The sequence below is a fragment of the Periplaneta americana genome, chromosome 13 (assembly GCF_040183065.1).
Source record: "Periplaneta americana isolate PAMFEO1 chromosome 13, P.americana_PAMFEO1_priV1, whole genome shotgun sequence".
NCBI classification, from domain to species: Eukaryota; Metazoa; Arthropoda; class Insecta; order Blattodea; family Blattidae; genus Periplaneta; species Periplaneta americana.
The window spans coordinates 16984351-16999114 of record NC_091129.1 but is presented as its reverse complement, the minus strand read 5'-3'; the positions used below and the strand labels follow the sequence as shown (position 1 = coordinate 16999114).

At 34.9% G+C, this 14764-nt stretch overlaps 1 protein-coding gene across 1 annotated transcript in view; it reads left to right on the top strand.

Moving 5' to 3' along the window:
- Nucleotides 1–12823, top strand: part of GluProRS (Glutamyl-prolyl-tRNA synthetase) — a 115386-nt gene extending 102563 nt beyond the window's left edge. Inside the window, exons 23-27 of the mRNA XM_069842959.1 lie at nt 224–291; nt 377–550; nt 4117–4277; nt 7419–7562; nt 12436–12823. Coding sequence (XP_069699060.1) covers nt 224–291; nt 377–550; nt 4117–4277; nt 7419–7562; nt 12436–12589 — 701 coding nt within the window. The 3' untranslated portion in view covers nt 12590–12823. The remainder of the gene's footprint in view (nt 1–223; nt 292–376; nt 551–4116; nt 4278–7418; nt 7563–12435) is intronic.
- The last annotated feature ends 1941 nt before the right edge of the window (nt 12824–14764 follow it).

Here is a 14764-nt window from a genome sequence, read left to right as displayed (position 1 = left end):
ACAGCCCTCAAAGGAATTTAAATTTACTTCGAGCACTATATTAATATCATATGTATTAGTATGTGCTAAAATATAACATATAGAGCTTATAGTCGTTATTTTTAAATAAGTGTGTAGTTATTTCTTGTATTGGAATGTGTATGGGCTGTGAATATGTGTGTTGGTGTGTAATTGATATTTATTCTCTCTCTTCCCTTGTCATGATGTTTGTTTTTTCTTACAGGTGTGATGATAATGGTTCACGCAGATAACCAAGGACTTGTGCTGCCTCCTAGAGTTGCATGCTTCCAGGTATTACTGCAAATATTGTTTAAAGAATTCTTATTTGAATACAACGAAACACGTTGGACATGATGCTGTTGATGTTTTGTTGCAGGTAGTGATTGTGCCATGTGGCATAAATGCTGGTATGAAGGATGAGGACCGGAAAGCTCTCATAGCAAACTGTGAAGAACTAGAGCAAGCCCTAAATGGTGTTGGAATCAGAGTGAAAGGTGATTACAGGGATAATTACTCTCCAGGATGGAAATTCAATCACTGGGAGCTAAAGGTGAGCATTGTTAATTTATTGTATACTAGCCGTACCCGTGCGCTCCGCTGCACTTGTTAGAAATAAATATAAAGGAATTACATAATTAAAATAGGACATCTGCCCCAGGGAACATTCGTGTTTGATAGAAGGATAAATATTTTAATATGTTACATATTGTAATTTATTGTCCATGTTGTAGTTGGAATCTCCTGGTAGAGGGGCAGAGAAGGCCTGACGGCCTTATCTCTACAAGGTTAAATAAATAAATAAATACTAAATAATAAATATTAAATAATCTAAATTGTATTTAAGTAATTAAAATGCGATCATTTTGGTCCAGAGACCACTCATTTGGTGCAATGATAATTTCTTTAACATATTTCTTATTTTTTATTACATGCAAATAATTAAAATATGGTCATTTGGTTCAGAGAACATCCGTTTTTGATGAAATGATAATCCGTTTAACATTTTTCTAAATTAGTCTTGAATGCATCTTTAATAAATCACTCCAAATTAATAGAGTGGATTGTGTACGAAGATAATTTTTCTGTGCGTAAAGATCTATTTTCATCTTACCTCATTCCTTATATGTAGTATTACATCCATCTAGAAAAACTACAAATTTCAAATAGTGAAGGAATTATCCAAATTAGCTTCTGAGATTACTTCATACAAACAGACAAATTTAACATTCTCTGTATATTAATATTGATAAACGTCAAGGCCGCCTTAAATAGACGGAGTCATTTGTTTTAATTTCATTATAACCATCGATTCGTTCCTGCAATAACTTCTTTGTGACATATCGATTTTCAGATTTTTGCTCTATTAAATAACTTAAATAGTTATACAGCAAATAATACAATCTCCTATATGTAATTATATTTCTTTCTTTCGAAAATGTAAGAATTCACGATCTCCTATGTACCACTGCCATAGAATGAATCTGTTTTTTCTTCCTACTGAAAAATTTTATATTTTGCACATAGGAATTATGGAACAATGACGCTATAATCTGAGGCGGCGTTGAAAATGTATTGTATTGTTATTTTAAAACTCTTGTATATCCTTAAATATCAGTCAAAATTTTGCTTGGAATAAAACTTATCGGAAATAATGTTTAAAGAAACTTTTGTTATGTAACATTTATCACAAAAATCAATAATAAGCGAGATATTTCGATTTATTTAATTCAGGCTTCCTCATAACTCCCGTTTGAAATAAATTATTTTGAATGCCATATAGCCTAAAATCTAAGTTACAACGAACTTAATTTATGTTCCAATTTTCATCGAAATCCGTTCAGCCATTATCGCGCGAAAAGGTAACAAACATCCAGACAGACAGACAGACAGACATACAAACAAACAAAAATTTCAAAAAAGAGATTTTCGGTTTCGGGATGATTAATTATACATGTTAACACCAATTATTTTTGGAAAATCGAAAATTACCAGAAAAATTTCGCTTACAGATTTATTATTATACCTCTACTAGAAACATCAACAACCAAATTTCTTGGTTTGCATATTAATAATACAATAAATTGGAAAAATCATATCAAAGAAATAACCCCCAAACTTAGCTCAGCAAGCTTCGCAATTAGGTCGTTACAACAATTTCTGAACAGCAGTATCTTAAAGACAATATATTTTGCCTGTTTTCATTCCATTATGTCCTACGGAATAATATTTTGGGGAAATTCTGTAGATAGTAAAAATATATTCTTATTGCAAAAAAGAGCCATTAGAATAATAGTTGGAGCAAAGGCTAGAGAATCATGTAGATTATTTTTAAAAAAATTAGAGATTCTAACCTTAACAAATCAATACATATACTCTACAATAAATTTCCTCTTATGTAATAAAGAAAATTTTCCAACTAACTCAGCCATACATAGTATAAATACCCGCAGAAGGAATGATTTTCATACGCTATCATCAAATTTATCATGCTTTCAAAGGGGAGTACGTTACATGGCGATAGAAATGTTCAATAGTCTTCCTGAAGACATTAAGAATCATAGCCAAAACCCTGCATTATTTAAGGTAAAACTAAAAAATTACTTAACATCTCACACTTCCTATTCTGTAGATGAATTCTTGACATTTCACAGTACTGTGTAAATATTATAATACTATTAAATGGTGAACATATTACATTGTATAAAATATTATAGTTATTAAGGTATTAATTCTGTACATATTTCATATTTGCATTTTATATGTATTGCATTTTATTGTTAAATGTAAGAATTGGACATGTTCTTTATTCTATGCTGTAAAGCAAATGTAAGAATATTATGGAACAAATAAATCTATCTATCTGTCTATCTTATTAGTATAGATTTTGAGTGGAGTTCATATAATCATGAACACACAAAGACTACTCTGCACAGGTGGGAATTATTACGTCGTGAAATTGTTTCTATTTCAAAAGTAAATATTCCAAATATGCAGCAAACTCTCGATTATCTGTAGTAATTGCACAAGTGCTGTTTCATTTTATTGATAATTTCACGAGCCCTTCGTGAAATTATGCTAATAAGATGAAACAATGAGTGCAATTTAATAAGATTATTCAATGAATAATTTGACCTCGGTAGCGTAGTCAGTATATCGCTGGTCTTCTGTGCTCGAGGTTGCGAGTTTCTATCCTGGCCTAGGTCGATAACATTTAAGTGTGCTTAAATGCGACAGGTTCATGTCAGTAGATTTACTGGCATGTAAAAGAACTCCTGTGGAACAAAATTCCAATACACCGGCGACGCTGATATAACCTTGGCAGTTGCGAGCATTGTTAAATAAACCATAATTTTAAACAAAATTATTTTTCAACAAATAAAATTAAATAACTTACAAAACCGAATTACTTAATTTTTTTTTTTTTTCCTGAGAAAAAAAAACTATGAATTTTTCACCAATATGATATATAGTTTTTACTTATGTAAATGATGATAATAATTGAGGGGCTGGGTGCAAGAAGGGCATTTTAGAGGATGTGCCCTTTTTGAGTAAAAAGCTTTATTGTATTCTCTGATCTGTTATGTACATGATCACCAAGTTTCAGTTCAATACTGTGATCACTGAGGTCATGAGTAACCAAAATGTAAAGGGGTGCATAGGTAACATTATTACGGTTTGAATTTTCAACATCAATTTTCTGAAAACTTACGTTTGAGAGAAGTGCCTTTCTTGCACCCAACCCCTCAATTATTAAGTTTTTTTGTTACATACAACATGAGCTATTCGCTCTGGAAATCTGGAAGGCTATTTCACTTCCCCCCCTGTATATGAAGCCATTTGTTATGGGGGGCGGGGCGGAGAATCTTGTTTCGATCATTTCTAAGGCTAAAAATTTCATTTTCTCAATATTTGTTTCTGATTTTTTAAATTCTTCTAGTAGTTGTAAATTGTAATCTATTTGAAATATTTCTGTAGTATATATTCTTTTGTGCGTGGAATCTGTAGTTTTTCTTTAATACCTTGTATAGTATTTTGTAAAAGTTCTGTGTATAACGCATTTCACTATATTCTACTCTTGGTTAAATAGAGCATAGTTAATTGTATTGTCTTTTACAGGGTGTGCCAATCCGAATTGAGTTGGGCCCAAAAGACATAAAGCAAAAGCAGGTAGTTGCAGTTCGTAGAGATACAGGAGAAAAGCTGACAGTACAGCGAGACTGCGTTGTGGCTGATATCCAGAAATTGCTGGAAACTATTCATTTTTGCATGTTGGACAAGTAAGTTACATAGCATCATGAAAATTCAATCAATTACATTCTTTTGAAGATGTGGTATTCGAGAAATTTCATACAGAGAATTCAGTTGAGGAAATAAAGTAATTTTGCTGCCAGTAACAGCTGTCTTTTGTTTCTGGTTGGTAGAGCATTGTCCCTGCTGTGTGCTGTCTCACTGAAGTTTGTTCTGATATCCTAAATAAATAAATTGCTTTCTGCTATGCAGTGAGAGGCAAGAAATTGGATTAGGTCGCTTTTCTCTATCATAGAAATTTTTATATTATGAATCAAATTTTGGAAAGAATATTAGTTTTGTTGTTGAACTACTTAACGTTTTTCTGGAGACACAGAATAGGTAAATGGTGCTTGACATTAAATAGGATTTTGATATTTTTGTTTAAAAAATGAAAGTAGCTGGATGCCAATCAAGTCTTCTCGCCATCATATCTTCACATTTGGATTATTTTCCTTTTTGCGGCCATTGTTTTTCTGTGATATGTAATGGTGAAAACAGTTCTGTCTCTTCACTATAGTAGTGCTGACACGATGCACCTTAGCAAACACAACAAAGACAAGAAGCAACTGATGCTGTAAGTTGTGGTTACACAGGCACGTAGCTTTGTTTAGGCATGGGGAGGGAAGGGGATCGCATGGCCCACACCATTAGTACATAGTGACAAGGCAGTAGCACTGTCAGGTTGTTGACTCTTATAAAAAAATCGTGTTTTACACATTGAATTATCTCATTAGTCGAGATTTAAAGAAATAGCTTAAGAACACTTTTAATGTAAAATACTAGTTTGACAGCAAAGCGAATAACTTCTTCTTCTTCATGCATTAAGCCCTACAAAGGCTTGTTGCGCGCTCCAAATTATTAGTTCATTGGTCTTTCCATCGTTTTTTTGGTCTTCCTATGTTTCGTTTCCCTTCTGGTATATAATTTAATATTTTCTTTGGGTATCTTCTCTCATCCATTCTGTCTACGTGATCTAGCCATTTTTGTCTATGATGGTCTATTCCTTCATTTAGGCTAAAAATCTGTAATTGATTTCTTATGTCTGTCCCTTTTAGTGACTCCCAGAACTGATCTTAAAAACCTCATTTCTGCTGTCTGTAGTCTACTTTTATCTCTACTTGTCATTGTCCAAGTTTCACTACTATATAGAGCTGCAGGAACTGCCATAGTTTTATAAAATTTTATCATCGTATCTTTTCTTACTTTATTTTTTAAAGTTATTTTAATTGTTCCGCATATTTTTGAAAACATTTCAACTTTATTTCCAATATCTACCTCTTTAATATATGATATTGATGATACTAAAAATTTAAATGTATTTACTTGTTCAATTATATTATTGTCTAATACAAGTTTACATCTTAGCGGATGAGTTCCTTGAAATGCCATAGCTTTGGTTTTATTTTTTGATATATCAAAATTGTAATTAATAATTATTTTATGGAGTTCAAATAATGCTCTTTGTAGTGTGTCTTCATTGTCAGAAATTATTACTTGGTCATCTGCATATAGGAGTGTCATTATAAAATTCTTCCTATTATAATCAGAGGATATATTTAAAATGTTTAGCCGCTGTTTCCATTCTCGGATTGCGTTGTCTAGAAGAGAATAACTATCTAATATAAAATAATTGCTGGGACTGTGAAAATTTAATATTAAATGCAGAAAAATTTTCAGTGGAGATCACCTAAAAATCGGGGATCTGCTGTATTTATAGAATACTGCTTCAAGTTAGATTTGTTATAGACTGGCTACAATTTATTGCAATATGGTCAACTGCCACTGGACAGAATGCTTGCCTGTTTTATTTAAGTACTAGCCGTACCCGTGCGCTCCGCTGCACCCGTTAGAAATAAATATAAAGTAATTACATAATTAAAATAGAACGTTTGATCCAGGGAACATTCGTGTTTGATAGAAGGATAAATCGTTTATTATGTTACTTAATTTAAATTGCATCCAAATAATTAAAATGCGATCATTTTGATTCAGAGACACTCATTTGTTGCAATGACAATAATATTCCTTTAACATGTTTCTTAATTGTTATTACATGCAACCATAGTTTAATGAAAATTGACATTTCTTTTAATTTTATTGTGTATACTTTATATTACTTGCTATATGTTTCCATTGAATTATGGTAATAACTTAATTTTAAGCCTTGTTTTCTACGTCTTCAGTAAAGGCGCTTGGCCCACTATGATTCTGAACCCTTCAAATAACTTAAATAGTGATACAGCATATATAGTGATATGTAATTATATTTCTTTCTTTTGAAAATGTAAGAATTCACGATCTCCTATGTACCATTGCCATGGAATGAATAAATTTTATATTTTGCACATAGGAGTTACTGCAGGAACAACAACACTATAATCTGAAGTGGTGGTGAAAATGTATTGTATTGTTATTTTAAAAGTCTTATATATCCTTAAATATCAGTCCTTCAACATTTTTCAAAGAATATAACTTATCAGAAATCATTTTGAAAGGAACTTTTGTTATGTAACATGTTTCACAAAAATCAATAATAAGCGAGATATTTCGATTTACTTAATTCAGGCCCCTTTATAACCCCCCCCCCCTTTTAAATAATGTATTTTGAATGCCATATAGCCTAAAATCTAAGTTACAACGAACTTAATTTATATTCCAATTTTCATCGAAATCCGTTCAGCCATTATTGCGTGAAAAGGTAACAAACATTCAGACAGACAGACATACAAACAAAAATTTCAAAAAAGCGATTTTCGGTTTCAGTATGGTTAATTATACATGTTAACACCAATTTTTTTGGAAAATCGAAAATTACCAGAAAAATTTCGGCTACAGATTTATTATTAGTATAGATTATAAATACCTAACATCTGGGCTCTAGTGATTAGGTTTACATCACTTGCAAAGTTCTTTCTTTCAAGGTAATCTCATAAATAATCAGCATATCCGTCAGTCCAAGTGACTTTGAGATAGGTCCACCATCACCACCACCACATATAGAATGATCAAGGTGTGATGACATGGAAACTGCTGTCAAAATAAGAATATGTCATCAATATTTTATTAATTTTGGGTATAATTTTTAATCACACTTACTCTTTCATTTGATCTTATACTTTTTCTTTCAGGGCAACAAAGGAATTGAACACACACATTGTTGAGTGCAAGGATTGGGCAGAATTCTGCGCAGGTGTGGATAAAAGTAATTTAATGCTCTCTCCTTTCTGTGGTGCTATTGACTGTGAGGATCTCATCAAGAAGGATAGTGCAAGGTAAATACTAAACATTTCGTTAAACATTATATTTAAGGCACAAAGATTATATCGACAATATTTATTTACCATTATAACACTACAGGATATTATTTGATATACATTTGAAGATAACGATAATGAAAAATTAAATCACCTTTCCAATAAATCACTACATGAAAAGACTTATTGTAGGCCTCCAACAAGGAAAACTCAGTGCACAGAAACCAGCGGGTGTGACTGTCTCGCGCAGATGACGTATGCTCCTGTTCCCAGCATGCTCTCAAGCCTACTGCAGGGGGGTAAGAGTGGTATAGCATGCATGACGCGAGGAGTTCGAGCTGAGTTTTGCTTGTAGGATACCTATAATACGAGATTCATCCAGGAAGTAAGTTCCAATTGCCGAAAAAGAAAACAAAAACGTCAGTAAGTAAGAAATATTTATTGCACTATTTACAGAGATTCACTGGCTACTTCTCAACATAGTTATACCGTTATTGAGGCATTTATCATACCGTTGCACTAACGTTTGTATTCTCGTGTCATAGGAGACTGCAATCTGTATCTCAACGTTGTTGTGGAAACGTTTTTCTGCCAGAAAGCACTTCATGAGACGGAAGAGATGAAAGTCACTTGGCGTGAGGTCGATGCTGTAGGGTTAAGCAAGGTCGGGGCTGTAGGGTGGATAGTCGAAGATCTCCCATCCAAACTGAAGCAACAAATTCCTTGTGGCGTTGGTTGTATGAGGTCGTGCATTGTCGTGCAAAAATGTAATGCCTCTTGTCAGCATTCCACGTCTCTTGTTCTGGGTCGCCCTTCTCAGATTTTGCAATGTCTGACAATATTTCTCAGCACGGTAAAAACTCGTACATGAGGACACCACGTCGATCCCAGAAGACAGTGCACATAATTTTTTTTACAGAGATTGCCTGCTTGAATTTGGTCCTCACAGGTGAATCACTATGCTGCCAATGCATTGATTATTGTTTTGTTTCTGGTGTGGCATGCCGAGACGTAGATGGGAAGATAATATTAAAATGAATTTGAGGGAGGTGGGATATGATGATAGAGACTGGATTAATCTTGCTCAGGATAGGGACCAATGATGGGCTTATGTGGGAGCAGCAATGAACCTCTGGGTTCCTTAAAATCCAGTAAGTAAGTGAGTAAGTGGCATGTGACACCCATGTTTCATCCCCAGTGACAACATTGTCGAGAAACTCGTCACCTTTCTCTGCGTACCGCTGGAGGAATGTCGATGCTGCTGCCAGACGTTTTGTTTTGTGTTCATCTGTCAGCTGCTTTGGCACCCATCTTGCACACACTTTTCAAAAACAAGCCACCAGGAAACGATTTCGTGCAGCAGTGAGTGAGACATCTGGGGGGATTAACCAGAGAGTTCCGAAATTGTGAAGCGCCAGTTCTGCAAAACTGCTTGCCGCACACTTCCCATCAGTTCTGGTGTCACTGGGGACGGTCGGCCACTACGGTCTTCGTTGTGCATGTTGGTTCAGCCTTCAGAGAATTGCCTGCACCATCGTCTGACCATACTGTCGTTCATAATGTCGAGTCCATGCACACTGCACAATTGGCGGTGGATCTCTGCTGGAGATTGCTTCTGAGCATGTAGAAATCGGATAACTGCAAGAATCTCACAGTTGGCGGGAGACAATATCAGTGCAGCCACTAGAGTCGATGGCAATTCGGAAGGCGGTAGTCTGCTAGCGTTTGCATCGAGAGAGCAGTAGCAGCTGGTGATCGAAATCCTCGGTGAGGCCAGATGCTTACTTACTTACTGGCTTTTAAGGAACCCGTAGGTTCATTGCCGCCCTCACATAAGCCCGCCATTGGTCCCTGAGGCCAGATGCAACTAGTTTAATTGCCTCCGATAGGAAATGTTTGTTTATGATATTAATTATTATTGTTATTATATTATTAATATCATTATTATTGTATTATTATTATTATTATTATTATTATTATTATTATTATTATTATTATTATTATCAATGAAAAATAATAATTTCACTCACCAAATAAGCTGTTATGCTCTGAGTTTCAGTGATTGTTTCAGTGTGATGAAGCAACCCATATGTGTTGAAATTCCCCTTTCTTTCTTTTCTTTTTATTTTTCTTTGACAGCAACAAACAAGGCCAAGAGAAGTTTATTTTGCACCACATTACCACTTAACCATTTATGTTGCCCATACCAGGATGCAATAGAAACTCTCGTTTTAAGATTATGTGTGAGAAAAATTATCAGCGATGTCGTAGGTATCTCGGTAGTCTCTCTCTTTATTTAAAACTTGTTTTCTTTCAGTATTATTTCTTCTCAAAAAAGGACACTCTAACAATGAATTAACTGCACCAGCATTACTTCTGTCATTTGTTTCTGTTTATATTTTCCCGAAATACATAACAACATTGGCCCACATTCACTACTGTACTACACCCTCGCTTATATGTCATAAACTGAGACATAAGGGGAGAGAATCGAGTGGGTCTCTGCCTGCCAAAGAGCTGGAATTTTGTTATTTATGGCCTAGTTAGGAAGACAAGTCACCACTGCTATTCCCATCCCACTCTACCCTTGAGGCCGGCCCATGGATGGGACGAGTGAAACCTGACCAGGCCAGCCGAAATGTGCCTCAGCTACAACGTTTTAAGCGCAAACTCAAAGCCCGCGAAAGGACATGAAATGCATTAAGCGAGACCCGGCACGAACGATTCTGGCCTCAGGAACAAATTTTACTGCAAAACAGGTCTATATACATCACAAGACAGATCCGGCACGAGCGATCCCGGCCTCAGGAACAAATTTTACTGAAAAACAGGTCTATATACATCAAAGTTTTCAAATGCTTCTACAGCGATATATGCTTTCTTTCAAATAACTAATACATTATATGAAAACACAAAATTTGATTTCAGTTAAGCCAAGTGACTGAGGCCCGGCCTCACTTGCCTCAGTCAATCAGCCGCCACTGCGAAAGAGCAAGGCAGCGTACAACATTGCCACATAGTACTTCACGCACATGTGTAATACAAATAGCGCAGGAGAGAATTTAAATTATCAAAAGACAATAATGACCTTAGCCGTTGATTACTGTAAGCATGACATCAAACATAAACTCTTTGCTTCACTAACAATATTCTTTGCACTGTTCTCAATCCCACACCACATGCTTCTGCAATCGTTTCTTGCACATCGGCAACGCAGCCAGCATCAAGATGGCTGGCAGCATTCTGCTCGTCAACGTTTTTAAAATAATTAAACACTATTTTCCGCGCCTGCCTGTGCAATACTTGTCTTTTCACGGTCTCTTCTTCCATTTATTTATCTTATACGCACACAGTAAATGTTAGTTTTACTTATTCAATGTATTGAAACACTCAGATGTGAACAAACGAACTCTGGAAGTACTTGTTATAGACTGATTCTGATTGGTTCTACTGTACAAGCTTGTGACGTCACATATCAAAAATGCTACAGCGCATGTAGGAGCCGACCGCCTTTCGAACTGTCTTCTAGTCTAATGCTATGCAATAACTACTGCCGTCACAAGACTGAAACTGCACTGCATTATTTCCACATCCCCCTCTCTACTGCTATGCATGCTCATTCCCGTCCAACTAATCATGCCATTTCTGGACACAGTTGGAACTTACTTCTTCCATGAACCTCGTATCTGCAATTACCAATGAAAGCTTTAAGTAATCACTGTTCACAAAGACATCAAAAGATTGCAAAGCACATTAGGACTGAAATGTAATTTAAAACAGAATATATTAACTTAACATTTGGTATTCCCAAGAAACTAGTTCGATTAATTAAAATGTGTCTCAGTGAAATGTACAGCAGAGTCCGTATAGGTCAGTTTCTGTCAGATGGGTTTCCAATTCACTGTGGGCTAAAGCAAGGAGATGAACTATCACCTTTACTTTTTAACTTCGCTCTAGAGTATGCCATTAGGAAAGTACAGGATAACAGAAAGAGTTTGGAATTGAACGGGTTACATCAGCTGCTTGTCAATGCGGATGACGTGAGTATGTGAGGAGAAAATCCACAAACGATTAGGGAAAACACGGGAATTTTACTTGAAGCAAGTAAAGAAATAGGTTTGGAAGTAAATCCCGAAAAGACAAAGTATAAGATTATGTCTCGTGATCAGAATATTGTACGAAATGGAAATATAAAAATTGGAAATTTATCTTTTGAAGAAGTGGAAAAATTCAAATATCTTGGAGCAACAGTAACAAATATAAATGACACTCGGAAGGAAATTAAACACAGAATAAATATGGGAAATGGCTGTTATTATTCGGTTGAGAAGCTTTTATCATCTAGTCTGCTGTCAAAAAATCTGAAAGTCAGAAATTATAAAACAGTTCTATTACCGGTTGTTCTTTATGGTTGTGAAACTTGGACTCTCACTTTGAGAGAGGAAAATAGGTTAAGGGTGTTTGAGAATAAGGTGCTTAGGAAAATATTTGGGGCTAAGAGGGATGAAGTTACTGGAGAATGGAGAAAGTTACACAACACAGAACTGCACGCATTGTATTCTTCACCTGACATAATTAGGAACATTAAATCCAGATGTTCGAGATGGGCAGGGCATGTAGCACGTATGGGCGAATCAAGAAATGCATACAGAGTGTTAGTTGGGAGGCTGGAGGGAAAAAGACCTTTACGGAGGCCGAGACGTAGATGGGAAGATAATATTAAAATGGATTTGAGGGAGGTGGGATATGATGATATAGACTGGATTAATCTTGCTCAGGATAGAGGACCAATGGCGGGCTTATGTGGGGGCGGCAATGAACCTCCGGGTTTCTTAAAAGCCAGTAAGTAAGTATATATTAACTTAACATTTTTTTGTAATTTGTTTTTCAGGGAGGAAGCAGAACCTGGGGCTCCATCTATGGGTGCCAAGGGCCTCTGCATTCCATTTAAACAGAAGAAAAGCATAGAGGCTACTGATAGATGTATCTATCCAACTTGCAAGAACAAACCATTGAATTATACACTGTTTGGAAGAAGTTACTAAGTATATAAGAAAATTATGCTTTCTTTGCATTAGTGCCATGTTTACCATGTCACTATTCCAATGAATGGAAGTGCTGCAGATATTTTTAAAAGTTAAACAAATCTGAGCATGTATAAAGAAAAAAAATAAATGAATTAATGAGACTGAAGAGATTTGTCACCTCATGTAATCCACTTCACGCTGTAAAAGCTCATATAGAGCAAGTGCTACATAAATTCTCTTAATATTGCAAGACTTCACTGGTATCCTAATTTGTTATACCTGAAGGAAAGAAAAAAAAAATGGGATGTTTTTTCCCCCAGATAGTTATTTCATCTGTTCAGAAAACTATTAATATATGAGCCACAGAAAGAACTTTTTTTTTTTTATTATTTAACCTCTTCCCTTACTATATATTTTACCAGTTTTGTGAAAAAAGTGTCATATTTTTTTATTTTCGTAAAGAGGTCATTTAATATTGCAGAATCACTGTACATCACTAATTTTCTTACATACTTAAAAAATCACTATGAAGTAGACAATGGGACTCAAACGAGTTAACTCGGGTTAATAAATTTTGACACATGTTAGCAACCCGAGTTAACTCGGGATAATAAGGGAAGTGGTTAATGACGTTGTATTAACTACTAGGTTATTTAGTGTCGATGGGATTGGTGATAGTGAAATGGTATTTGGCGAGATGAGGCCGAGGATTCGCCATAGATTACTTGACATTCGCCTTACAGTTGGAGAAAACCTCAGGGGGAAAAAAACTCAAGTGGGGATCGAACCCACACCCGAGCACAACTCCAGACTGGCAGGCAAATTCCTTAGCCGTCTGAGCTGAGGAGGTGGTTTTTGTATTCTTTATTATAAATTGTCTAGTAAGGTTAATTGTTATCGAAGTCGTTAATTCATTCTGGTTTTATATTAATTGTGGTTGAAATAAATTTGACAGATTTCTGCTTCTGTAGAGGCGAAAGTCCATTCTACATGATTTCCATATTGTAACACATTGTTTGAATAGTGCGTATCTATATATACATAATTTGAACTGGTAATGGAAATTACGGGAAAACGGCTGAACGGATTTTAATAAATGACCCCTCATTTTGAACCTTGGAACCCAAAGTTTTTCGGAAAAATAGTAGTTTTCAGTGAAATGTCAATTTTCCTACATCATTTTCCTATTTTCCAAAATCCATCTGTTGTCAATTTTGAGAACTAATTTTATTGAATCACGGCCGACTTGATTGAATTTCAGAACAAAACACACACTACAATAAACAATAGGCTATTACACGAAGGCCATGACCTACAGGATTGCCGACATATGTCGAGCTCAATTCAATTTGTTATTAAAAACTGATTCTGCAGTGTATAATTTTCTGAGTACAGCTGTGTATTGGATATTCAAATCTACGAAACTTGAGGTGGTTTGATGACATTATTACCATTAGAAATTAAATATTATTATAGTTAATATTATGATGCGTCTATTTTTCATTAATTATACATAATATTGATGCTATATTGATGACATGAAAGTGAAACGTTTTGAGGTTATGTAAGTAAATGTAGAGAATATCTTAATTTAGTTCTTCATTTCTATAATTTACTGAGTGGCTGCTATATATAACTGCAAAACTTAAGTAAGATAACAATATTGTTATTAAAAATCAAATATTTGATACTTATTAACCCAGTGGGGTTGGGTCTTTTTCATATACTTAATGGCGGTGTAGTGTAGATATTGATATGTGTCATTGTCTTCAGTATTGGCTCGAGAGAGCGCAAAAATTACAATTCCTAAGGAAAGATCAAAAGGTATTACTTACTGATAAAATAAGAGGCCTAGAAAATTTTGTAGTCTATAGATCATTTCAGCAAGATCTCTTAGTAGGATAAAATGATTTTACGCTCTATATTTCAAGTTCTACATGCAGAAGCTATACGAAAATGCTATTGTTCGAAAGCTTAGCAAACCTTACATTTTTTTAACTTTTGCCTACAATCCACAATGACCTGAAATAGCTACTGCTATCGTCCTGACATTGTTACTTGCGTTTTCGCATTGAAACTCAAAAACTGAAGTTGGATAGGTTCAAGAAAAAGTATTTGGCCTAAAAAAATCCATTCAGAGGGAGTATGTTTCATTATTATGGAAGCAAATAACTATCAAAAAGACAAGTATTC